The 26,460-nt window shown below is 48.1% G+C and overlaps 1 protein-coding gene across 2 annotated transcripts in view; it reads left to right on the forward strand.

Annotated features, from left to right (window-relative positions):
* The window catches only part of Ubx (ultrabithorax), a 137,999-nt gene that overhangs the window by 54,537 nt on the left and 57,002 nt on the right, over window positions 1-26,460 (forward strand). Inside the window, exon 2 of one of the 2 annotated variants that reach the window (XM_033342767.2) lies at window positions 4,827-4,868. The exons of the other annotated variant lie outside the window; for it this stretch is intronic. Within the exon in view, the coding sequence (XP_033198658.1) occupies window positions 4,827-4,868 (42 nt within the window). The remainder of the gene's footprint in view (window positions 1-4,826; window positions 4,869-26,460) is intronic. 2 annotated transcript variants of the gene reach the window in all.

Raw genomic sequence — 26,460 nt, forward strand, 5'->3', positions numbered from 1 at the left:
GCGAAAGGAATCGTTCGTTAATGCCCAATGATTGTCAGTGGTAACGAGCAGCGATCGATGGCGGACCTACCGAGTCGTTTAAATGCGCATCGAGTACAAATTTATTAGGCTATTTGGAAATACCGTGATAAAAGACAGAGGGACGACGGAACACCGAGGACGAAGAAGGCAAGCTGCGTAAGGATATTTCGGAGGAGGAGGGTATGGATATAAGGAAGGGCGCAAGGGTGGCGGTATCACGGCAACTGAGGCACCAGCGGGCAACCCCTTATAAGGGGTAGGAAGCAATTATAACACTAAATTAAGGGCGAGGAAAATTTGGCAATTAGGGGGATTCAAAAGGGATAAAGTTGCAGGATGGCCGTTTTTCCTATGCCAGATTCTTCGAGGGTTACCAGGCATTAGCTACTCGACCTGTTAAAACAGAAACTTTTACCGAGAAGGAAATGTCTCGATTGTCGGAAGATGCTGTGATAACGATACGAGAGTTTGCACTTGAGATGTGAGTTTATTCGAGTTTTATTAGACGTACTCGTGATTTATTAGAAAGACCCGGAGAATAAATTTTCTTCAAAAGAATTAAACGATAAGTTCCTTCGAACAAAACGACTCGATAGTAATTTGAACTTTCAATGGAGGAAGAACTCGAAGAAGATAAACTCGAGACCATTGGCAACAAAATTACGCGGTGCGCGCTGGATCGATGACCGCGTGCGAGTTCAATTTTAGATCTTCGGCCCATTGTGAGCAACGAAACGTACGGCGAGCCGCAGAAACGCGATGATGCTTTACGCGCTGACGCGGCGCTGTCCGTCACGATGGGTGCCGCAACGTGGTTCACGGAACCCTGGCCGAACCCGCTAGCCACTGCGAATATATATCTCCGTTTGGATTACACTGGACCAATACGGTAAACACAAACACATGGAAACAAAGAGAGAGAGAGAGAGAGAGAGCGACAGAGACGAGTGCTCGAGTGAACGTTTGGAAAGGGAGGAACAGAGTAAATGCTGGCAACAGAGAGAAAGGGAGAGCGGGAGAAATTGAATGAGGGAGGAAGAGAAAGAGGGTAGAGGAGATAGAGGAAAGCTGGGTGGAAGGGAGTAGTAGGTGGTAGAAATGGCGGTGCAAGTGGGTGGAGGGTGGTGGAACCACGACAGGGGGTTGCTAGAGGTCGACGCGTGCGGGCATTGCGATCCGTCAGAGCGGGTAAACCGAAAACATAAATTTAATAGGTTTCACCCCCTTCTTCGAGCTTTATGGCGCCACCGAATTTCCCATTAAATAAACAAGCGCAATGTTCATTACGGGGCACCGGATCTCGACCGATCGTGCGCTATATACGCGCCGCCCGCTATCGTAGATTATGTTACGTAGATGCATCTAGGGCTTAGACCGCAGCTTGCGGTTTCCGGATACGTATAGGTTTACACGGATGTGCGAGAACTACGATTCCGCTCTTCGAAATTGAACGTAAGAGGGAAGAAAATTGGGGTCGGACCGCTTTTGTATCGTCCGTTCGGATCGCCAACGAAATAGATTTTCTATCGTCGACTTCCTTTTAAACTCGCCAAAAGAAAAAAAAGAATCAAAGAAACAGAGAAATAGCTTCGTTTGCAAGACAAACTATTTCTTTATCTCTTGTTTCAATTTCTGTCTTTTTCCTGAATTTCATTCAGACCACCATTTTCACAATCGCGATAACAATAGCGAATTTGCAAATTATGCAACACGAGGCGATCAGGACGTAGGCTCGGATTTGGCCGATCGAAAGATCGACGCTCTGTACAGGTACAGGGTCCGTTCCAAATGGGCAGATGCTCGTTCGAATTTTCCCAGCCAAAACCGTCACGTGAAATGCTCGGCAATTCCGGATTTTTCGTGTTTTTTTTTTCACCGTGCCGCGCGTAATCTCTTTTTTCACGATGGTCTCTATCGGAAACGCATAGTGATCGTCCGCGCGCGCGGACGGCTACGCGAAACACTGTAACTCCTGCTTGCTGATAATTAGCGCATCCATCAGCCGCTGCAAGCCGCCAGCTAATGCCGATCGTACGTTATCGTTATCACGGTCTCCCCATTTTGTCCCACCGCCGCTGGCCCCCCTGCTCTTCCTCTGCCTCTCAGTCACCCCTCACACCCCGGGGTCCCCTCTATATTTGTACGTGGTCCGTACGCGACCCACAAGCAGCGACACCATCACCGGCCATCGCCATCCCCCGAACCTACCCCCTTTTCTCTCTCTCTCCACCCTGTCGGGCTGCCTCTCTGACTCCTGCCTTCCACCCTATATCGGGCAGCCAACGCATGAGCTGTCGATACGACCAATAATCTAATAACCAGTCACCGGCAATGTGTCGTAAGTCACCGGTCTGCAGATTTTCACTTCGGGAGCCAATAACGCGTTCCCTCTTGAATTATCAATTCGTCGGTCGGAGGCCGTAGCCGGCCGTACGAAAGAACGAGGCGCCATCGCGGCTTTCGCCGGGGATATGAGATTTCCTCGCTGATTTACAACTCCGCGTTTCGTTCAAGATCTGCGACCATCGAACCACTCGCTGCGATCCGTTGAAATCGAGAAAGGGATGAGAAAAAGGAGGCCGATACTCGAAGACGGGGCGAGATTGAGCGGAAAACCGCGATTCCAGGCTGCAGAGGAACAGACGAAGACACGGAAAAAGAGAGAGAGAGAGAACGGGGCGTGAATGGAACACGCGGGAACCAGCTATCGCGGAGCGCTTTATTTCCAGCGATCGACGAATCTCGCAGCGTTGTATCCCACAGCCGTAAAAATAGCGCAGTTCCCCTGGGGTGGTTGGCGTTGTCCGTTGATGTGGTTTTTTTCCCGAAATCGTTTCTAAAAATCATAGAGTCGATGGAAGGGCGAATTACGGGATCGCGATAGCGCGCAGAGAGCGTGGTAGCGGTGCATGCGCGCATCTGACGGCCGCGGGCCGCCAAATGATCCAGAACACCGGTGGGAATTGGTTGAGCGTCGAAGGGGGTGTTGGTAGGGGCGAAAGCAGAGGCAGCGTTATAACTAACCGAGCTGATCTACGACCTGTTTAGTAGTTCTATATCAGCGCTGCACCATGCTTCGGTACACGCGATCGAATTGCCTCCTCTGCCGATAATATCTGACTTAAGTAGGCGCGTTTGCTCGTGCGAACACACGTAAGTACGTGGTACGCGCGTGTGTACACCCACGTGTGAGTAGAGGCACCACCGACGCACGAGTCGAGAGCTGGCGGCCGTGCACGTGCGCAAATAACTAGAATATGGATGACAGAGCCCGGCTGGGCAGGAAAGAAGTTGTTCTTAGATGTTAGATTATCATGGCCAGTACGTTTGTAGCCGATACGCGTGTAAAACGGCTGTGTTTGGTTTAATGCGCGGCCATCGCTGCCGCCGCCGCCTGCCTACCCCTTTTCGTTGGCCGCATTATACTTTCAATAGGTTGCTTTACGATCGTGACTAACTAGCCCGGTTACACGATAAACGAGTTAATGATTGATGTAACCGAGGCATCGTAATTCGAGTCGCGATCGAAATTGATTATACTATTCTGTTATTACGGTGAGTTAGAAGCGGCGCGGCGAGGCGCGCGCGCATAATTGCCGCGTGTTCTGAAGCGAGTCGTTTGACAATTGAAATTTCCCATTTCGCGCGATTAACTTAATCCTTTCCGCTACGATGATCATGCACCGTGTCTGCTGCTGTTTGCTAATGTTGACCGATTGCATTTTGCATTACATTTTAATTTTGCATAACGGCGGCGGATGTTGGTTTCACGATCAGTGGCGCTATTGTATCGTGCTGTAATCGTAATCCGTTTCCATTTTATAGCGTATTTCTGGAATCGGAAGATTTGTAAAAAAAACCGCGCCATTGTTCACAGCAGGTGTTTGATTCGCCGGAATTCGAAACGGATGGAAAGGACCGCTTTGAGCGAATCCCTGCCGGGCGTCATTTTCACTTTACGAGAGATTGAATGTATAATGAGGGAAGGAGATTAAACGCGGAGTGTCGTTGAAACACGGCACGCATTTGTCCATGTCTAATAGAATATTAACGAACACAATCCGGCGTTCGATGGCCGCGTACAAAATGCATTCAGTAGCTGATCGATCGACGTTTCATCACGCGCCAGCGAAATCGCCGGCGAAATGAAAAACAAGAGGAAGGGGCGAGAAGAGGGTAGGAGAGGGTTGCTCGTCGAACAAACGTGACACAGATGAAGGAAGGGGTAACGGTGGCGCGAAGGGGCACTGGGGATCGTTAATTGTTTAATCCCGTGCGATTGGCGCGGATATTTTTAAATATGAATCCTCGATCTAGAAATTGAACTATCCGATAGAAAATTGTGTTGTCCGATGCCGCGATATATCGCCTCGGCTTGGCGAATGGCTAAATACGATTTATGGCTTCATTTATGACGGGCCACGAGTTATTCTCATTGGCTCGGTTTTAAAATGTTCCGATCGATCGATCGCGCGCGCTGCTCTCGCATTATACGCGCCCGGGCTGCTTAAACATTTCCAGGATTTACGATGTTTCGCGCAGGCGGTGATCAGTTTTCAGCGAATAATTCAAAAAGTGACGCCTCTTATTATATGTACGCGATATCCCGGCGATTTCTACCTCTCGCTCGTCCCGTACCCGACCCACTCCAGATCCAGCCGGTGTTGCGTTCAATTCGATCGTCGAAAAAGATTTATTCGGATCGTTCCACGTCGTTGCGAATACACGAGCGCGCGCGCGCGCGCGTCTACGCCAGCCAACCAGAGAACGTTGAATCCTCACGTAGACTTTTCTCTCTGTCACAGGTAAGGAAGATATTGCTAAGCCGCATTGGACATGGTTGCAAGGTGAGTTGAGTTGTGCTTTCTTCAAACATGATTAAAGTTAGAAGGCGTTTCGCGTGTTCAAGGTTTCGGCGTCGATTTCCAGCAGGATGATTTCAATCGGGGACACCGAGGATATGTGACACGAGGATTACGACCGATTGAAATCACCGTCTGGAATGGGACGACGCCGAAGACTCGACTCGATGAAACGCTTCTGGTTCGTCGACGTCGCGTTCGTCCCGTGAGCGTTTTAAACGGCCATTCGAAAGTTTCGTGCCGAATTCGGATCGTGTGTCAAGAGATTAGATTTATTCGGGGCGAGGCGTGCTCGCACAGATGCTGCTACCACAGCAGACGAGAGAGAGAGCTACCCCCTCGAATTTCACGAATTCGGTGTAGAGCTGTGGCATTCTTGAGCGGCACGGGAGGCAGGCTTCCAAGAATATAAAGAGTCGTGGGGTGAATTTTCATCGCGTCGAGAGTCCCGGGCTGCTATTGCTGCTTTCCGACTCCGTTTCCCTTTCCCCCGTTGACGAACTCTTTGCCTGTGCGAGGCGGCCGGGAAAAGAAGCATCGCGAAGAACAGCTGCGAGCGTCTCGACAGCGCGACCGATCCCGTGTTTCTCTTTTTCTTGAAAACGAGGGAACAACGAGGCAGAAAGAGAAAACGAAGAAAAGGTTCGCCACGAGAGAACGTGCAGGAGGTGGCGTTGGAAGGAAATCGGGGCGGGGGGAAGAATAGGGAAGACTAGCCGCGCGAGAGTAAGAGAAGGAGAGCGAGGCAGAGAGAATACAGAACGATGCCTTCGAGGGTGATCAATAAATATTGGCTCTCGGGGGTGAAATTGGGGTAGCCGAGTACGGGTATGGCGACGGAGGGTGAGAGGAAGGACAGTCGTGCTGCTGCGGTTGCCGCCCCTTTCCTATGGCACACGACGTATGGCAGATATAACCACTTGGTATAGGCAATGGAGAATCGCTCATGGACCGTAATTCCCTCAGACTTTCTGATCGATACTCACTTTAAGCCATTCTGCCAGGAAAAACGCAGAAAGGGTCGCGAGGCTTTACGAGGTAAACTGATAGAACGGCGGAGGCTGCCCGTAAAAATTCGATGGCACGTAGATCGCACGGTTTCGCGCATCCAGCAACCGCCATAAGCCGAATCCTATATGGAAATTCTCCGTGGAATAGATGTTGTATCGGTATCAGACAACGTACGCGCCGTTTCAATAGGCATATTCCCTTGATTGCGCGTCCCCGACACGGGATTTCGTTGCGCGCGATTTTCCGGTTTGTGACGTCCCCTCTCATTCTCACCCTCCGTTGGAAGAACGAGAAACCAAGTCGTCCTCGTTAATTACCATTTAATTCCATAAAGAATTGCAGTTTTAAGGGATAACCGTAGTCCGATCGAACTCCACCGATTGACGAAGGATTAAATGGCTAAAGGGTTGGTAGGAAGATCACATTGACGGAGGGTTATTCGAGGCGATGGGCTGCGTGATGCAGCATCTCGATTATCGAGTTATCCATTCCTCCCTTTCACTGGTTTATCAGTAGTGTGCGTGCATTTATTTCGTAGCTTTTCCTTTCTTTCTCGGAGAATGAACGGCGCTTTGTAATTTGTAAAACAAACTGTCATTCCCTACTGTAAAGCGTTTTCATATAACGCGGTCCGTACACGGTTGTATAGATGGAAGGATTAATTTGCAATGGCCGGGAAGAAGCACTTCCTCGACTTCTCTCAATTGTCTCCGCCATGTTCCAACTTCTGCTAAATAGAAATCCTCGTAGCTTGTCGGAGGAGAGATATCCGTGAATTTGGTTAGAATTTGGATGAGGAAACTGGATGCTTCTCGAGGCGTGAAATGGCTGCGTTAACCGCTTGCACGAGCTGGAACCCTGAACCGAGCACAAGGAAAGGGGCGGACGCTTTCCTTTTCCTCCTCTTTCTCCTCCGCCGCTATCTTCTCCTCTCGCTTCGCTCTCCGCTATCTCTTCCACAAAATACCTCTCACCTTCTTCGTCTCCCTTGTTCCATTCTTTTAAAAGGCTTCCGTCCAGAGACAACGTTGTTTAGTAATACCATGCTTGAGACTGCGCCGGAGGGTCATAATAGAATTTATACCTTTCGAGTTTTTCCGCCGCTCTTTATGGCCAGTTCACCGAGACGAGTCGCCATCCTATTAATGATCGCGATCGTCTGGAAATTGCTGCCTTTGTAAAACTCTATATCCCACGGTTTCTCTCTCCTTCGCATCGGATTATCGACGTTTTTCCATACGATCGTGAGGCAACCGCGCCTATCGTGGGATAAGGGTTCGCGACACTTTATGCACCCTCTCGAGTGAAATTCATTCAGCCAACTATCTCTGCTCTCTCGTTCTCATGTTTATTAACTATAAATTGACCGGAATGTTATCCCATTTGAAATTCACGTTAGAATATTTCATCCGGCGCGGAATGAACGAGCGGATTTACCAAGTCCACCCCTCGAAACGCCACCCTAAAGACGCGAGGCAATCTTTCTCTCGCGCTTCTTCTTTGTTTAGCGGGGATTTGAAGCGGGTCGCGGTTCGAACACGCGGATAAGCAATATCGTCGTCCAGATCTCAACGAGAGGTATAAGACGAGAGTTATGCGGTCTGCTATGCGCGAGGGAATCGTAGATCAGCGGCTGGCACGTCTGCAGGGACGTGGAAGCGAACGTGAACGAACAGAAAGCCACCGCCATCATCCCATACAACCCCCTTTCGTTCATCCACGACCCCACCTTTCTTCCAAACCAACCCCCGCTATCCCCTCCTCCCTTGTTTCCGCTGCTCCTTGCTTACCTCCCTTTCTCTCTTGCCGTCTATTTCTGTCCCTCCCTGGCCCTCTCCCCGTAGTCTCTTTCTCTCGACATTCGTATCTCGCTATCTTGGAGACTCAGCCACGGGTCTGCCCGTGTGCCTACGTGTTCGTCGTCTTTGTACGCTTATATACGCGCCCCCTTTTGTACACTTGTACCGCGCGTGCGTCCGTGTGTCGAGTACGTCCGAGCTGGAACATGTATATCATCGACATGTATACCTACGTAAAATGCCAAAGCAAGCGCATAAGGAGAGGCACGAGTATGAGTGAACACAATACTGGGTGTGGCATCCAGGCTGAACTATTATTTCACTCGACTCGGAGGTATAGCCAGGCCACGAGACGCGAGTCGCGCGGACCCGATTCGCACACCGTGTCGACCGTATTCTTTCCTATCGAGATGTAATTGCCAGCGGAATGTCACGGGCTCAGCCGACAACCAAAAATGTCTACACGGTCGTTTCGTTTTATACGGAACGTGCCGATGTTACGGTATTTCGTCGTTTCGCCACAACCGCGCGATATTCCAAATGACACGTATGTATACGTGTAGTATAAAGAAGGTCGGTCGAAGGAAGAACCATTCTGTACGGATCGTAGATTGCGCGAGAATGAGACAGAGTAGAGAGTTCGTTTATCCGGAATAGTTAATAAGCTTAGGTAATTGGCCACGGATAAGGGCAGCGTTTCCGTTGTAACGAGAATTAAGAGCAGCGAACGAGGTGGTTCCGTCTCGTGGTAGTGGTTCTATCCTATTTTTTCGTCGGCGGCACGTGAATTAAGTTCCTTCGCTATCTTCAGTCCTCGCGTAAATTACACCAGCTCCATGGAGAGAAATGGCCGCCTCTTCTTTTCCCCTCTCAGCTCCTCCCTCGCGTCTTCTTTCTCTCTCTCTCTCTGCTTCCCTCTGCTTCCCTCTCTCTTTGCTCTCTTTCTCTCTCCACTTTATTTACATATAGATACGAAAACCATTGAGTCGCCGGCGAAAGTACTTCCCTTTTTATAGGTTTATTCATTCGGCATCGATAAAATTTGCCCGGAATTATAGCGTTTCTCGCGTCGCCTCTCGTCCATCCTTTAGTTTCCGATCGCGACTTCTTTTCGCCCCCAATATCCGTCGCCTTTTCTCCTTCGTTCGATTAACGAGATGAAAATTTCGAATTTCGAAATTTATCCGACGTATTGTTCGTTTTCGAGCAATTTCGCGTGTCTGTAATTTCGAGCACGGATAGCCTCGATGCTTCGAAGGGGTTGAGCATAACTCGAAACATATTATGAACACATACATAAACATCCCTTGGCGTTATCAGTTGTCGGACGCCGGCGCGCCGGATATTGTCGCATCCTCCGTTTCGCTCTCCCTGTTACACGGTACAGAGCGAGACACAAACGTGCTGGCCGAACAAAACCCGGGAAAATCGAGGGAGAACGCTACTCCGGAGAAAATACAGATCTTTAATGATCTGGGGATACGAGATGTTATCAAAGGTCCCTGGAAGATGCACGATTTTTCATCGATCGCGTTTATCGACGATTACGATTGTCGTAAAAATTCAGTTTAATTGACACTTTGGTTTTTCATAAGAAATATATGTTTAATGCATAGTTATTATACTGGACGATAATTTGCTGCCACGATTGTTATTATTTTTTTAGTCTTTTGTTGTGGAAAATTGTTATTTTTCAGTTTATATGTTTCGACAAAATTACGTAGAAAGGCGAACAGTATCGAAAAAACAATTTTTACGTGAATTAAAAATGTCTTTAATAAAAGAGATACGAAGTTTCTGCAGAGGCATAGTAGCGACGAATGTTTTAAGCAGCAAACCTGTTCTTTTTTTCGCGTCCTACGAATAGAGAAAGTTTTCCGGAAGATTCGTCACGCAAAGAACACAACTTCTTAATAAGGATCTAAGGGCTAGCTTTTCCCTTTTTGTCGAAGGATGTTTTATGTCGTTGCGTGTCCCCTGACAAAAAAACGACTTTTACTTTTTTATTGCCTTTGAAATTTCACTTTTTTTCGTGCACCTTTGCCACGGTAGTGTAGAACGGTTTGTAGAAACTGGCGATTCCGACTTTTCTCGGTGAAAGTTGGCTCGTTTCCCTTGTTAGGGCCCCACGGCGCCTTGTTATTTTTTTGGGGGGGTAGTAAAAAAGAGGACGACGCTTTTCGTTCGGTGAAAGTTTGGGATAATGCAAGGTGATCCGCACGTTCCTCCAGTTCTGCCCGGAAAACATTTTTTTACCGCTGAACGGTATTTTCTAAATTTCGAACGTTAAAGATAGGAGACACATTTTCTAACGAGATAAAATCGGAAACTGTCGTTCGTGTCGCGGCTACGACTCGCTTGCTATTAAAATATCGTCTCTTTCCATACTACGTACCATCGTGTCCTTTTTCATCGTAATTGAAATTAAAATGATACAGGGCTCTCCGCATGCTCTCGCTTGCCACTGCGAACATGCGGAAAAGTATGAAAACGGTGCCTAAATTTCTTCGTGTACACAGATATTTAAGCATGGTCACGGTGATGCCGTTTTATTACCCGTAACAACCACATCGTATAAACGAGCAAAGTACCGGAACTACCTGCTGCACCTTAACCTTCGTCTACAATGCAAATTCTCAGTCAACCTTAGACTTCATTTTCAGCAGTTTTTATTTTGTCGGTCCCGTATACCGGTCCCATAAAAGCCCCCAATAAAAGAAGGTCCACTTTAGGTGGCAAAAGTTTCTGAATATGATCATAAAACGGAGAATAAGAATCGAGAAGGCTTTCTTAACCTCGGCCAGTATCGTGGATGGAAGTTAAAAGACAAAGAAGAGGGATAGACTGGTCGGAAAACCTTGGGCGAAAGATTAATTGAATTTCAGCGGCAATTAAACGGCCGAGAGGAATGCGTTTTGAAATGAGCTCGGAGATGGTGGCTGGCCCCGCAGTATCAAGTAGAAGGATATTGCATCGGACGAATGGGACGAAGGGTGCCGAAGGGTGGGCGCGCGTCGCTTGAAAGAGTTAAATCGAGGCCGGTGCGCGCAGGGCGGCTAGCGACGAGCAAATAATCGAGTTTAATTGCAAAACCGTCGGCATGATTTAATTACGCGGCGCGGCGCAGTTAGATATATATTATGTACCACCCTCCCCTCCCCCGTTACATATATACCGCTGGCTTTCGCCCCTCGTCCCGCCCAGCCACCCAGATACGTAATAATAAGTGAAGTCACGCGGTGTGCGCGATCGTATATTTGTTCAAGTATCGAGTAAAGATCGTTGCAACGATGAAAATGAACATCCTATTCTTTCCTCTCTTCTCTTCCACTCGAGAAATAGCTTCTATTATTTATACGAATATCTTTATTATTTTTAGTATCGCTTTGCCAATTTCAAATTTTCTATGTACTTTCGACAAGAACAATGAATGGCAATGTTGAATATCCGCTCGGGTGAATTACAGAAAGAGGATGGATTTATATTATGGCAGTCTAAAATCTGGTCGTAACACGACACGCCGATAAAGGAAGGTTCTTAAGGGAGACGATGGAAATATATCCGCGTGTGCAATTAGTTTGACGTACTCCGGAATGGGCACTTGAACTCGTTAACGAAACCGCGTTTTTTTTCAGCGGCTGGCCTTTATCTGATGTAACAAGAACTCTCGCGAAGAGACCGGCCGTGGTTGGCCGCACCGGTGAATCGCATTTTTGCATTCCCACGCGAGTTTTTGCGCGCGTCTCTCCGTGGTGCGCGGTATGCCGCCCGGATATGTGTGCACGGATATCTGCATAAACGTGTGCAACGTGGAAGCGGTCGGCCTGAAGAATATCGCGAGAGATCACGAAAGAGGGAACGGCCGCGTGAGTTTCGTCGAGTGGTGGACTCGTTTGCACTCGGCGCATTCGAAAGCTGGCCGTATCACGCGGCGGCAGCGATTCTCTCCTTTTTTGTACCTCTCTCTTTTTCTCTTGTGTTTCAAATCGCCCTGACTCCTCTTTTTTCTCCTCCTTCCTTCCGACCCGTTTCAGCCCTTCTTCCAAGAGGTGGCCTTATCTCTCGTTGGTTTTTGTCCGACTGCAGTAGCATGGCAACACGCGATGCAAGGTTTCGCGCGAGACCAACCTGCGACAGGAGATTTCCGGTTGATATCGTTGGTTCGTAGCACGCGAACACACCGAATCCCCTTTTCAGACTCAACGAGATTGATAACACCCGCATCCAAACCCGATCTGATTTTATGAGCTGTTGACGACACCTTCTGGCCAGCAACCACCACACCGCTCTGGATAAATAATAGAATAACCGTGACTCGACACGCGATCTACTCGAGGACTCAATTCTTACCACACAGTTGTCTGTACTCACCGGCTCGGTGTACTCTGTCGTTCGATTATTCATGACTGTGCAACTCAACGATATACAATTACAATGACGAATAACATGTAACACGAACATTTCAACTACGAGATTAATAGAAGGATATGCCAGTATGTTTATTTGCTTAGACGTGGTCAACGCGAGGGCTTCCTAAATCACTTCGTTGCGGACCAGAGTTGAAACGCCAAGATCTTCTCGGAGTACGTAATTAACGACGAGTAATGGACGCGTACGGTCGTGATTCTGATATCTCTCTGATACGCGCGATAATATCGGGCGTCGTTAAAATATTGAAAAAATGCTTAGCACCGTAGTAGCTTCTCGTAGTTCGCGTACTGCGGCTGATCCGAACTGTGACGGTAGCTAGCGGACGATAGAATCACGAGCCAGCGATATACGGCGTCAGGAGTTGCAGTCTGCAAACGTATTATGATAATTTCGCTGGAATAACGTACGAGTGGATGATAGCCGGCCGCAAGAAATGCGAAAAAAGGTCTGGCGATTTCAACGAACGTACATTTATGAATTTTCATCGAGGATATTATAACTAAGGGAGGGAGTGTATGACGAAGTATCTTAATTCGATGCAATTTATACGAGCGTACCGTGTGGAATTAATATCCATTGTGAACGGAGTAAAGCTCATTAATAACGGGATTACCGATCGCTTATTTTGCCAACGCACATCGACACCGCTGGCGGATTTCACTTCGAGATTAGATTGTGTAGTCATTAAGTGACCAGCGTATAACTTTATCCGATAACGACACTGGTTCTCGCACAAAGGATTCTCCACGTGCTTTCCGCTGTGCGTCGGTGCCATTGCAGCGGAGAGGCATTCGAGTCTGCGAAATATTGTGTAAACTAACGAAGAGGATTATAATTACGAGCATTGAATAACGGGGAAACGAACAGAATGAAAGATACTACTACTATTTCAAGTGACGTAAAGCGAAATGAAAGACGAAAGCGTAAATTGTAAAATTTCGCCGTCAGGTTATAACGCGCCATTAAGTATTTGTAGCGTGTAAATCTTATACGCCTATCAACGACGTTAATGGATCTGTCAGTAGACAGATCTACGTTGCCACGAAAGAGGAAAAGAAAGCAAGAGAAGGAAGGAAGAAGAGCAATGACAGCAGCTCGGAGGAACAGAGGTTACTGTCTGGAAACCAAAATATATTGCTACATACGACCGTATACGAGCGTATTCAACGGTATCGTGCCTTTAATCGTACCGTTAACTCTTCTCGAGAAACGCTTCGACATCACTTTCACCAAATATTTCTCTATCCACAGCGTTACATTTTCTAACGTCGACGAAATTTGAAACGGATTCTTGTCCGCGGTTCTACTTACAAATTAGCAATTACTATCGTTCGAATGATTAGTACAGTCTCGAAAATGTTCTTAGCCGAAACTAATCGAAATTACAGAGTACGAGTGTCCGGTATGAAAAAGGAAATCCTCATAAAATTCCGCGAGGAAAAAGAATCTTCGGAAGCATACGTGATACAGCATAGGTGTCGGTCGTTGCCGTTGAAAAGCCCATAATGTATCGGGTTTTTCATTTAGGCGACGGTAATCACCATCCTTTGGGTAGCCGGCTGCCGTTATTTCGATCTGTTCTCCTCTCTCCCTCTCTTTCTTTTTTTTTTTTTGTTTTTATCACAGCCACGCGTAAATCGGCGGTAACGGCGATAAACCTGTGAAGCTGTGAACGTCCAACATTTGTTATTGCTCTCGCGTGTGAAGTTTGATATCCTCGTGTGCACACGCACATATTAATCCCTCCCGTGTAAGCATATGTATGCGCGTAGAATGCAAAGGACGATGTTACCGGTGCTGGTGGTGGTTTGGTGAATCGCGCGCATGGGGATGGGGGCTTGTGGGGGTGTAGCAGACAGAGAAACAACCAGACCCGCTTTAACGGGGAGCGACAAAGACCATGGGAAACGATGGAGGGGTTGAGTCGGTGGGGGTGGCGAGAGGTGGAATGGGGGAGGCGGGGGTAGGGCGTGCGCGCCTGCACCTCATAAACTTAAACCCTAATTAACCGGCGCTACGGCTACTGTTGCGCCCTACGTGCGTATGCTTCTCGTTCGTACACACGAACGCACTTTGTCGCTTTTCCCTCTCGCTCTGTTCTCCTCGGTCTCAGCTTCGTTCGTTCGTTCATCCGTGTGCTCGTTCGCCTGGTATTCTCTAGCGAGAGACGCGATGTTTATTGCTCGACTTCGCGTAAATTAGCTGCACCGCGAAACTATCCGGTGGCTTTCATTCGCGGTATACAGCCACTGTCTGGGCTACTGCTACCAGTTTCTGAAGACGAGACAGCATCTCGGTATCGCGAGTGGATGAGCAGGTATACTTGGGGGATACAGAGAAGTTGTGCGGACGTTTCGGTAATCACGGTGAAAATAGAGCGCTTCGCGTAGCTTCGTATACTTGAGTATACGTGTAAGACGTATGGCTTGCACAGTGGTAATTGGAATGGGGTTGAGAGCCGTTTTCGAACGAAAAACTTCTGACCGTGCGAGAAAGGGTAAAGGTAGGCTTCTGTGAATCGGTGGAAAAAATATGTACGGTTCTTATCATGGTTGGAAATACATTGGGAGTTATATCGGTCTTCTCGAAGTAATTTTTGCCCATTTTTATAAAAGCGCCAGGGGTAATTGCAAAAGTTTCGTTTCACGAACTTTTGATACGAGTTATTATCCAACTTGAAACGATTTATTTCCTCCTTTTTTAAAAGTCGCGATAACATAAAGGCGGGAGGGGGGTCGGGTGTATTTCGGGTTCTCCGCTTGGGAGGAAAAAACTCGCTTCTAGATGATGACTTATTTTCAACATGTGGCGCTGCTTGGACCCACTTGTTTTTTCTACTCGAGTAGATGCCGTGTGGTGGTATCGTTTCCGGACGATTTATTTACGATTCCAGACCCGTCTGTGCGCACTGTGTGTGCAACACTTTTGTTGACACAAGACAGCCAGCAGAATTGAGAAAGCGCATCCCGTTGGATGTTAATGAGGAATTCGGTCGTGAAACGTTCGTTGGAATCGTTCCAATCCTTAAATTTCGCCCCGTCAGATATTTTATACAAGTCTCATTAATAATTCGGATAATTGTATTTTATTGAGAATTTGGGGTGTGCTTTAATAATCGAAATTTCCCTGCTAATGTTCATAATTATTTCAACGCGTATTTAGGAGCTCCATATATAGTCGGGGCAGTCCGGTCGTTTTCGTTTCGATTTTCGGACTTTACATTTTCATTATACATACTACATTTTCCTCTACTGACGGACGGTACATTTATCACACTTTTTATAAATAGTTCATAAACGTTTACGGTTTACCGCGCAGACACAAACACGACTGCAATGTTTATGCGTGCCTGTGTGCGTGAGTCAGCGAATCCACGCACGCGTACTACCATGATAACAAAAGCGTCCTGTAAAACGGCGACTCTTTCAGCCGCATTATGCACCGAAACCGTATGATTCCAAAACTGCAAGGTGATCTTTCGTTACGCTTCGGCGATTCGTTTTAAAAGGAAAGTAGAATATTTACTTTTGTCAGTATCGATGCCATTATGGCCGCCGTACACAGTCTGTCATATTCTCTCGCTCACGCACACACGCGCGCGCTCTGTCATGTTCAACTATACCGTGCCTACATAGAGACGCTATTCGCGCATCCACGTGCTTACCTTTTCAGAGTGAAACGTTCCCAAGCTAAACGTTCATTTGGCACTCGATATATTGTTAATCGCGCACTTAAGGCCGCGTCAGGCGTCGAATCGGTCATTGAAGGATGTATCGCCAATGTAAATCTAATAGATAAATACGCGACGTGGGTGTATCCGAGGCAAAGGTTGCCTCCGCGGCATCCGACCTGCGCAGATCTGCCTCGAACTCGTCTCATGGCAATATGGCGACTCGGGAGAACCCAACGGGGAGCATGCTGGGATGGAGTCAAGCTTGGCACACGGCTATGAAAACCGGTCGATGAGGGAACGCGCGGGCCTATAACAGTGGATAACGTGCCGCGCCGTGGCGCAACGATCGTGCGTGCTCTAAGCGCTCACGACGAATCGGGTGGGGCGAAAGATCAACATGGCCACCGTGTCGTCGCGGTTATCTTTTCTCTGCCGCGATTTCGGTTCAACCGTTTTTCCATTGTTTTTCACGGTATCGTTGCACGATTGTTGTCCAGCTCGCGATGTCACCGCGGATTGGACACCGACACTGGTACGTAAGTCGCCAAAAATCCCGCTGGCTTTCCATTTCGACGCCAAGTGGATATGATGGAGCCATCTTACGATTGTTCACACGTGTGCCTGTGACGCTCACCTATACGTGCACGTGCGTGTATGTGCAAGTGCATTCTGTGTTCTGAATTTAGTTTTTTGTTTTGGTCAAATTGCTGCTCACCTTTAATGTTTCTCGCGTGAACCTGATAATTTTGCGGCTTGATCGTTTGCGGTGAACCGCATATCATTTTGATATTTACCGATTGTGGACGGTTTAGTGTAATGTTTCTGTTGCGTGCGCGTTATGGCACTGTTTATGCAGTTCCATTAACTTCAATGTCAATTTTACGAATCGCTAATGTTATTCAAATTTTCCAAATCGTTTTGCAATTGAATTTTGATCGAATAAATTGAGATTGGTACTGCTGTTTTGGTCGTACTAGTTGCGCGTTGTCTAGCAGTAATCGTTGATTGAGCTAGTATACTTTATTCGACATCGTCGAAAATAACATTTACAAAATTAAGAGATCCATGCAACTTAAAAGATATTTTTCTCATTTTCGATTCTATAGGATCGATAAAAACGAAATAGCTTCAAAACGTGCCGCCTTAATTTGCATCGTGTATGCAATTGCTTATTCTATTTATTTTCCTTTGTAAACTACATGCGCTCCTAGGTTAGCGTTTTAATTGCATGGCTATCGTTCTGTTCTCTTTATTTTCACCATGCGAATAAAACGACGTTTCATTTAATAATTCGGCGAATGGTTTACGCACGCGGATAATTTTTATCAAACGCATACCTGTCGCAAATACATAACCTCGTATCTTACAAGTGTAGATGTCGCGTCTAAACGCGGGTATATCGATATTTCAAAGTAATACATTGACTTCGATAAAAGTTCCAGTGGCTGTGTTCAAAACGAGTAGTTAACATCGTGTCATTGCCGTTAGATCATTAGGTCATCGTTTTCAATTGGAAAAGAAAAAATGTGAATAAATCAAGATGTAAAAGTCAATTTTGTGTTGCTTCAGACCGGCGATGGTAAACGCGCACGATAATTACCACAGTACGGTTAATGATCGCGGCAAAGGAATCGCTCGAAAAATGTTCTTGCGATAAATTATCTCGACGGAAACCGGTGTCGCGCCAAGTAAGATTCCAACGCATTCCTTCTTCTCTTTTCCCTTTTCTCTCCGTTTCTTTTCCTCCTCATAATCATTAGACGACTTGCGTGATTCGAAACGATGCACTTACGGCAAAAAGGTAATCATAATCGATCTGTTTGTCCTCTCGCATTATTCGTCGATGACATTTTTACCGCGCATCGTATAATTTCCCTCGGAGGCCATTAAGCAAGCGTGTATTGGATAATAATCAACCGTTACGAAACCATCTTTCGGCAAGAGCAATTTCAACATTTCATGTCCAAGGATATCGGGCATTTTAAAAGTAATATGCGCGCAGGACACGAAGGGTGTAAAAATCCAGCATCGTTATGTTCATTGAGGTAATTGCAGGCATTTACAGAAGACATAACAATTTTCGGTTATGACGGTATTAATTGATCCCCTAATTATTTTAATGCACACGAATAAAATTCAAGTCGAATCACCTTCTTACGAAACTTTATGAAACATAGCTTAGACAGATTTTTATAACATCGACTTTATTGTTTTTAGATTATAAAAAGAGACGCGTGAAAGGTTTTAGTTTAACTCGGAATTGGATTCACGGCGTCGTAAAGGCGCCATTGATTTGTTGCCGTCGGATACTTCGACTGTCTGTAAATTGGCTACAATTCTCGAGATCGCTAACGCGTTATAATCGGACATGGCAATGTATTATTAGAACTTCATCGTCAGATAATCTTTAATTCATCTCTGTTTCGTTTTCGACGCTTTTATTTTCCACCGGAATGAAGCTATTCGTCACCGTTGGAACTAGCGCTGGTTATATTCGCGCTCCGGTGTCGAGTAAAAATTAAAGGCGATAATTAACGAGGAAACGTTTTCATTCGAGGGTAACGAGCTCGATTATAAATTAACGACCGTGTCGTGGCTACCGACGCGAAGGCGTGCATCGCTGGGATGGACGGAAAAAAAATGAATGGAAAGTGCAAGATATGGCAAATTCTGCGCGATAACGTTCAAACTTATCGACACGATGACGTGTTCTACTGATAAATAATTAACTGCCACGTAAAAGCTGTAGTAATCGTGCGTACATAGTAATCGCGCATATGCTTTTACGCTTGACCGACTTCGTCGGATTGCTGCGATGCGATTAACGCAACATTTTTTCCTAGTTTTACGCGCTTAATTAGCCACGTCATGTATAAATAAAGTAGTAGGGACGATAGATAGTTGGCGGTATAATCGCTGTGCTGCAAAATAACTAGTGAAATGAAACCGGTTATCTCGAGTAACTTTGGTAATATTTTATAACTAGGCAGAACGTTTGTTTGCTGGATTTTTTAACGAATTTTATTTATTGGTAAAGATCGTACGCTTGTTCGAGTGATTCTATTATTTTGCAACTGGGTAGTATGTTTAGTTGACGAATCTCTTTGTATTTTCTAATGTCTTTTCTATCGCTTATTAACAGGAATTATATTTTGTACGATATCATAATTTGATCGTCCATCGTCCTAGCAGCCTTGGCAAATTTCAAGCAAACGTCGAATCAAATTTCCACGTTGTTTATCGTCGTAATTAATATCGATTATATTTTGATAATTGTAATTGTTCCAAGTACTCGATTTTGCGTTGCTTAGAACGAATCACCGTGCCATTTCTAGCGATCGATCATCCTGAAGGATTTTCCCCTGTCAAACTGTCTTATTCGCATCGAGCAAATTCGAAAACGGACGCTCGTGTAAACCAGTGTGCTGCGCATAGCTGAATACTTAACAAGCTGCCGGTGTGTTACCAATTTGAGGATCGTCGTTACAATTCCGCGTGTCCGAAATTGTACGCTTCACGATGAGTTCGGGAACTCGGTGAACGGCGGAAATCCGGCCGACCGTGTGTTTGCCCAATGTGTCGCATTTCCACAGCTTCGACGAGAGCACGACCGCGTCGGCGCGCATTAATTCACGCGTAATTCAAAGATTGATGCGCTCGGTGAAGCTACAAAAATGTTACGCGTTCCCCGCGTATTGTTAATTAGGTTCAACTCCAGCGTCAAGATTTGTGGCTTTTTTTCCTCTTCTTTCTTTTTATCCTTTAAAAATTTTGGTTTTCCCGTCCCCTTTTTTCCAGTTATTCATGCCGGGGATTCGAACTCGCGACGCGACGTCTTCAGTTCTGGGCCTTAACGCGCGTAGCTGGCTGCCCCGCCCTTTTATCCTTTAGATATTTCGTTTAAAAATTCCCGAGGTAACTCACGTATCGTCCAATGAAACGAAGACGCGTAATGGCTAAGAGAAATGCGAGGGACGTTGCCAGATAAGAGCTGCTGGGGCGTTCTGCTTTTCCATTGGGGTGCCGTTCACAAGGCCTGGAAATCAATTTAGAGAACGCCCGAGATAACTGGATAACATCGCTCGTAGAAATCATCGATTTCTTTCCCGACGTATTCGATGTTTCGCAAAATGAGCGTTTCTCGGTCGTCGAACGACCCAACGAATCGCATTTATCGGACCATGGGGGGCATAAATCATACGCGCGTCGTTAGAACGCCGTATTAGGGCAAACTGGGCGAGATGACGCGCACCTGGCCGCGTTTACCATGGCAAGATCTTCTAGAAGATCCCGTGATTGCAGAAAAACAATTATCTTATGTCTTGAACGAGACAAAATTTAAGTGAACGATAATATGGAGTGGTTCTGTTCTGTATGCGCGGCAAGAGTCGATGATCAGGGGCAGCCAAGCGAGGCGAATAGGCAAAGACGAACAGCGAGAACAATGGTTCGGTAACACGCGTAATAACGACCCGTATAAAAGACACCATCTGCTTTTACGCAACGTATCATCACTGTATGCCTCGTTTAAAGACCGAGGCAGCCTGTCTTTCTCGAGTTCTGGACGGCGCGGCGCCGCGATGATTGCGTTACACTTGGCGGACGAGAGCCTTCGTTAACCGTTCGCGATATTGAATATCTCATGGCTTGTATACCTGCTGTCGCAGCGAATAAAAAACCGCAGGAGGGTAAAGGGATAGACGAAGAAGGGGATTGAGTTAATTATCGTGTCCGCGGTGAAATCATACGGACGCGATAATTAACTCTTTCTGCCGTGCCGTTTCTCTTCGACCCTCCCATTGTACCCTGCTTTTCGATCGTTTTTTGCGCGAAGACGATACCCGGTGACCGTGAGCACGGTCTCGCTGTTAATTATTAATTCGTATTAATTAAAACCCGGTTTCCGGCCGAAGCGCGCCATGGTCTAGATATATCTCGTGTATGCAATCCTTCACGCGACGCGGTTACCACCGCGAGAACTGGTTGCGTGGAAAGTTAACCGTCGTCGATTACGTTGTTTCATTCGGTTGCTTTCTCGGAAGAAACTCGGGAACGAGGAATCATCGATGTTCGGCGAGTTGTACAGGTTTTCCAGCGACTGCTTACCCTTCAAATTTTCCATTGCAAACGTGACGAAATTTCGACGAGCTAGCGGAGGAAAGATGCGATCGTTGAGAGATACGCGTCGGCCTCGACACCGTTTCGACGACGTGGAAAGACGGCCGGCTATTTCGAATCCCTGGCCAGTTCTTCGCTCGAATACGCGTCGAATGTCACGGGACGCGAATAAGCTGCTCCTTTTCGCGGCAATATAAATGCGTCCGTTTGGCGAAGGAAGAAAGGAGAGGAGAGGAGATAGTGGTACGCGCGCGTACGACTGGTCCTCTCGCAAGGGAGAGAAACATGCGAGGTCCGAAGAAGGGCGAGTGGTTAAAGGGAGAGAAGCGAAAGAGAAACGCGGCGGAGAAAACGGGGGAGAGGAATGGAGAGAAAGATAGCTCGAAGGGGCCTTCGGGAGGGCTCTGCATTGAGTTGTAAAAGCGTTCGTTCGCTCTCGCCGCCAGGCGGCATGGTCGCTTATGTAAAGGCCGGCTACACGCCGCGTGATGAGTGGACGCTGTTCCACCAGCGTTTCTTCTTTTAACTCTTTGCTCTCGCTTTTGCACTCTTACCTGTCGTTGCTTATGTACACGAGCCACAGTGAGGCCCGTATGCGTGAGTACTGCTCGATCGGGGATAGCCGTGCCACGCTACACCGTCTGTGCAGCCTCTCCGCTGTTCCCCGCGTTAAGAAATTTTTTTCCTTCCCCCTCTGTTAGGATCGGCGAATCGACAACCCCCTTGTTCTCGTCCACGAATGTACATCGGTTGCTCGCGTGCTCGCGTGTCTGCCATCGAGAAAACGGTCCCAGCGAACCTTCTAATCGAAAGCAGGCCCCTTTTTTTCCTCCTATTCTCGTCGTGATCGTCGTTGGAAGCGCGCACATGGGCGACGCGGAACGGGTCCCGCAAATTGGACCATTCTTTCGGCCGATGAGCGATGTCGCCAGTCAAGCGGAACTTTTTTCTCGCCGCTGCGTCGGGATACGCGGAAATTACTGGCTCGCTATTCGCTAACGATCGCTCGTTTTCTCTCTCCCTTTCTATTTTCTCAAAGGTAGACCGAGCTAACAACGAGCATTGCGTTCGTTGTTACAGCGTATCGACCAAACGACTAGGAGGATTGCGTTAGACCTAGCGTTAACCGATACTGAATCGCGACGTGGTTTTAATTAACGCTAGCGTACGTGACAATTGACTCGGGCCAGAAGTGACCGCGACGTGGCGTTAAGAAGAGACCAGTCGGAGGCTGGAACCGTGGCGGATAGAGGTGATCATCGGCGTTTCGCGAAATAGCGGGCGAAAATGTATGTCACAGAAGACGGTGGCGCGATTAAGCAGCAGTTTATTGGGTATCCGATCGTGGGCATATCTATGTGGATCAGGTAGGTAAGTTAGTCGGTTGCCGGTTTGTCGAGGCGGAGTAGAGGAGAGCGCGATGACGAGAGAGACTGAACCGGTTATGGGCGAGGCCCTTCGACTCTTCGTATTCTTGTTCCCGTTGCTGGGCTTTGTGAAGGGAAGGGGGTGAGAGAAGGGAAGAGAAGAAGGGAGGGAAGGTGGGGTGGTAGTTAGGAGAAGGGAGACGGTGGAGAAGGAAGAGGGGTATACCAAGTATGGTGGCAAAGAGGATGATGGGGTACCGTGGCTCGCGAAGGAGAGAAGCAGCGAGGCCGAAGAGGGAACAGCAGGGTGAGCCGAGAGGATGGGATGAGGAATTCTCGTTGGCTTTCGCTTCGATGTCTTTATACGCGCGGCTCTTGTATGGTTGTGGGACATATATCTGTCTCGCGAGAGCGAGGCGCGCCGCCAAAAAATCAGATCGAGTGTAAAAATCGCATAAACTCGTCCTGGAGAGTCGAGAGCTATGTCGGCCCAGTTGGCGCTCGCTCGGAGCCTCTCTCCCGCTCTTTTTCGCTCTCTCGTCCGCTCTTTCTCTCGCTAGTGCAGCCTCTTTCTCTTCGGACCAATCGCCCTCTCTCTTTCACCCGCGTGATCTTTTTTCCTCCGTCTTCCTCTTTGCAGTCAGGGCTACACGGCCGTGCTCGCATGACTCCACCTCGAAGAGAGGCCGATCACCTCCCATATTTCCTCTTATTCTGCTTGTCTGCCGCGCGCTAGAGTTATGCGGTTTGCCGCGCTTATGAAGGATCCGCTCTTTATCGACAAGCAAAGCGTTCGGCCACCTTCCACCCTGTACCGTAGCCGAGAGACCGCACCGCGTAATAATTTCGCCTCGGATACGGATTGCCTTCTGACCGACTGTGCACGTGTTAACGCTTGACGTTAATGAAGCGGTTGGCATTAATAAGGCGATACTTCACTGTTCGGCTTTTATCTCCACCTTAAGGCTACCGGTCTCTCCTACCACCCGTTATCCTTTAGGACGCGTTCCATCGGCTGCATGCACGAGTATCGAGTCTCCGGAAGCGATCAGAGAAATGGTAAACTTCTCCAGAAACATATTTCCTTCGCTATCGAGTCTTTTAGCTCTCGTAGCGTTCTCTAATCGATGGCCTTTTCCAAGCGACGCGTTGGCAATCGGTTTTAGCGTGGCGCGTACGCGAAAGTAGTAGCCGTCTTATCTCTGAAATCCTAGGTGGACTGGGCTGCTCGATACGGCCATAAATCAGGGACTCGTTCGCCGACTGGCGCGCAGTTTACACGATCGATCTCACGGTACGATACGCAATTCCACGGTTTGCCAAAGGGATCTCTCGAACATTGCCGGGAGAGACTGGAGGCAATTACCCTTTCCTTGGCGACTGGTACCGAACCACGAACAAAGCCAAAGCGTGTTCGAGTATGAGTTTGTTCGTAATGGCGAGAAACGGGCAAAGAGAAGCGAGTCGGCCGGAGGCCGAAGTCGGCGGACTCAGACCGCCAGCAGGATGTACCGGAGAGCAAAGAGTGCAGTCGTTGCAATGCACCTCCTAACGAGCTCGCTTTGTTTTGCGGCGCATGCATGTGCATGCTACATGCAGGTATGGCCTGTGCGCGGTATATACGTGTAGAATATATGCACATACGGAATATAAGCGCGGTCCACATGTACAGGGTGTCCTGTCCAAATGCCGCTAATTTTCTGTAACGTATTTCGCGCGATCCGTCATCTGGTTGGTACGATTTCAAGGACGTCACGATATATCTAGGCTGCGCTTAAACGTCCAGATGTCGTTCCTTCGAAAACCTTTAACGTTTTAGGCGTTTCAAGTTTTTACAGTACCACCGAGGCTCGCCGTCGTTTATTTCGCCCCATAAACGGGAAACGTACTCGAACTTGTTAAACGAACGAACGAACGGAATGGAATCGTCCCGCGACGCTGGATCGTCGATCAGACCGGAGAACGTGTATAGCGCGGGACTAAGCACGGCAGAGTGGTCGATTCCCGCTCGTGGTTGCATCAGCCTGAGAGCAGAAGGGTCGCGTTATCCTCGAATCTCTATGCAGAAGTTCGCAGTTAGGCCAACTTCTCTCTCAGTCCTTATTTCGCTGGCCGGTTGTGTCGTCCGGTGTGCAGGAGCGTGTGGTTATCGTACGGAGAAGAATGCTAGATCGTCTGTTCGGCTGTCCGTATCGTGAGAGGAAATACGAGGTACGTGGTCGACACCCGGTATATTCACCGTTCGAGTACATACGAGTGTATAGATAGGGAGACAGAGGGAGACCGGTTCCATACATGGCTTCCGAACGCTTCTTCTTCTTGCGCTAAGACCGCAAGAGAGACAAGCATCAGCTGCCGTTTCCCTCCACTAATGAGATGGAATTGGACGCGGCCGAGATTTTTCTAGACTCGTCCTCTCCACGCCAGCGAATCAACCGTGGGCCTCCGTGTGCTTCTGCCGCTGTTGCACAGCCCCGGCATTGCCATCTAGTTCGCGACATTCCCGCGAGCGCGACCGGCGGTGCTCTTTGATACCAATCGTTTAATTGCGTCCCATTAGCCCCAGCCTGGGGCCTCCCGTTCGCTGAATGCGGCCAGGAACGAAAGTGGCTGGTTGAAAGAACGAGGATCTGGACCGTTCCTTTCTGTTCTTTACTCGTCCTCTCTCTTGCTCTCGGTCTTTGCTCACTACGTGTCCCTCGTTCCTGTGCTGCTTCCCTCGAGCTTTTCTCCTCGTCCTTCTTCCACCGAGAAGCAGGTATAGCGTTGTGGATAGTGGTGACGCGGTACGTAACTGGCCATCGTCCAACTTTTTCTCGCCGGCAAGCCGACGGTTCGTTATATCTCGAGCCCGCCATTCGGGGCCCGCTACGTGATGTGACGCGGGCAGAGATGGCGACTCGTCAGGCCCAACCTACCACTTTTTCCACCCGGGTTCCTGAATACCGTGTTTCCTAAAGGCTCTCCGTCCACCTTCTCCCCATTCTCCTCTCTCTCTCTCTCTTCTTTTTTTCTTTTTTCTCTTTCTTTTCTTCTTCCTGACTGCTGCGCCGCTACCACGGCATGCATCGCAGTTTTGCGCGCGTCCTCCACCACCACCACCACCACCACCATCGGCGACCGCCACCCCACGCACGCTACCCCGAAATCTTCCAATCCGCGGGCGGAACGTCGATGAAACCGGAACGGCCTCTTTTGAAATTACGCCGGCCCGTTTCGACAGCTCGTCTTTCTCCGTATTCCTCGTTAAAGATGGCTATACGCCTCTACCGAAAGAAACCCTGGCTCGTTGTCTTGCCTTGCCCTACCGTCCTCGCTCATAATTACGCAAGAAGCGTTCGTTTCGCGTGCTCCAGTTGCGTTTTTCCCCCGAACAAGAAGTTCAATTCCGACGATCATACTCGTGGATGATCGTGAGGGGAATAGAAAACGGTCGCGTTACCGGTTTCCCGAGGTGGTAATGAAACGCGGAGGACTATCAGTCTTTCTAGCAGCTTGTATGTGTCGTTCCCGCCCCTTCGAGACGAGCACGTACATCTTTTTCTTCGTGCCGCGGCGATTTTCTTTTCCACCGATATTCAACAACTTTGTTCCCCGAAATTCCCTCGGATGCCAGGGGTGGCAGAGCTTGACGAAGAGGCCGCGTGCCGCAAATGGCTCGAAAACCGCTCGAGCCTTTCGGTCGCGGCGGCGAGAGGAAGAGGCAACCAGCTTCGAGGTCCGGTTGATTTAATCGGTTTGCTTCGTTTCGACTTTCGGCTCGCATTTTCTTCGTTAACGACGACGACGAGTGAGCCGAGGCATGCCGCGATAAAGCTATGCGCCGTGGAACGCGTAATGAACGTACGTGCGATCGGCCCGAGCAATCTGCCCTACTTCGGTATACGTGGCATTAACTTTAACGATCTTTGAAACGGCACGACGAGAATGAAGACACAGAGAACGCGTACGACGATGCCGCGTAATCACTTGGACAAGTCGGCGTCCAACTGTGCACAGCGTTTCGCTAATCGTTACCCTCCTGCTGTTACGGCTGATTACGAAGCTCCACTCTCGGCGATACGCGTATAAATACACCATAGAGGTGAAACGAAATCGCGAGAAACGTCGATCGGCGATATCGTTAGCATTTATTGCGAAATAATCGATCCGAGTACTACTTGTCGCTCTAATCCCAT

Source organism: Bombus vancouverensis, chromosome 18 (genome assembly GCF_051014615.1).
Source record: "Bombus vancouverensis nearcticus chromosome 18, iyBomVanc1_principal, whole genome shotgun sequence".
NCBI lineage: Eukaryota > Metazoa > Arthropoda > Insecta > Hymenoptera > Apidae > Bombus > Bombus vancouverensis.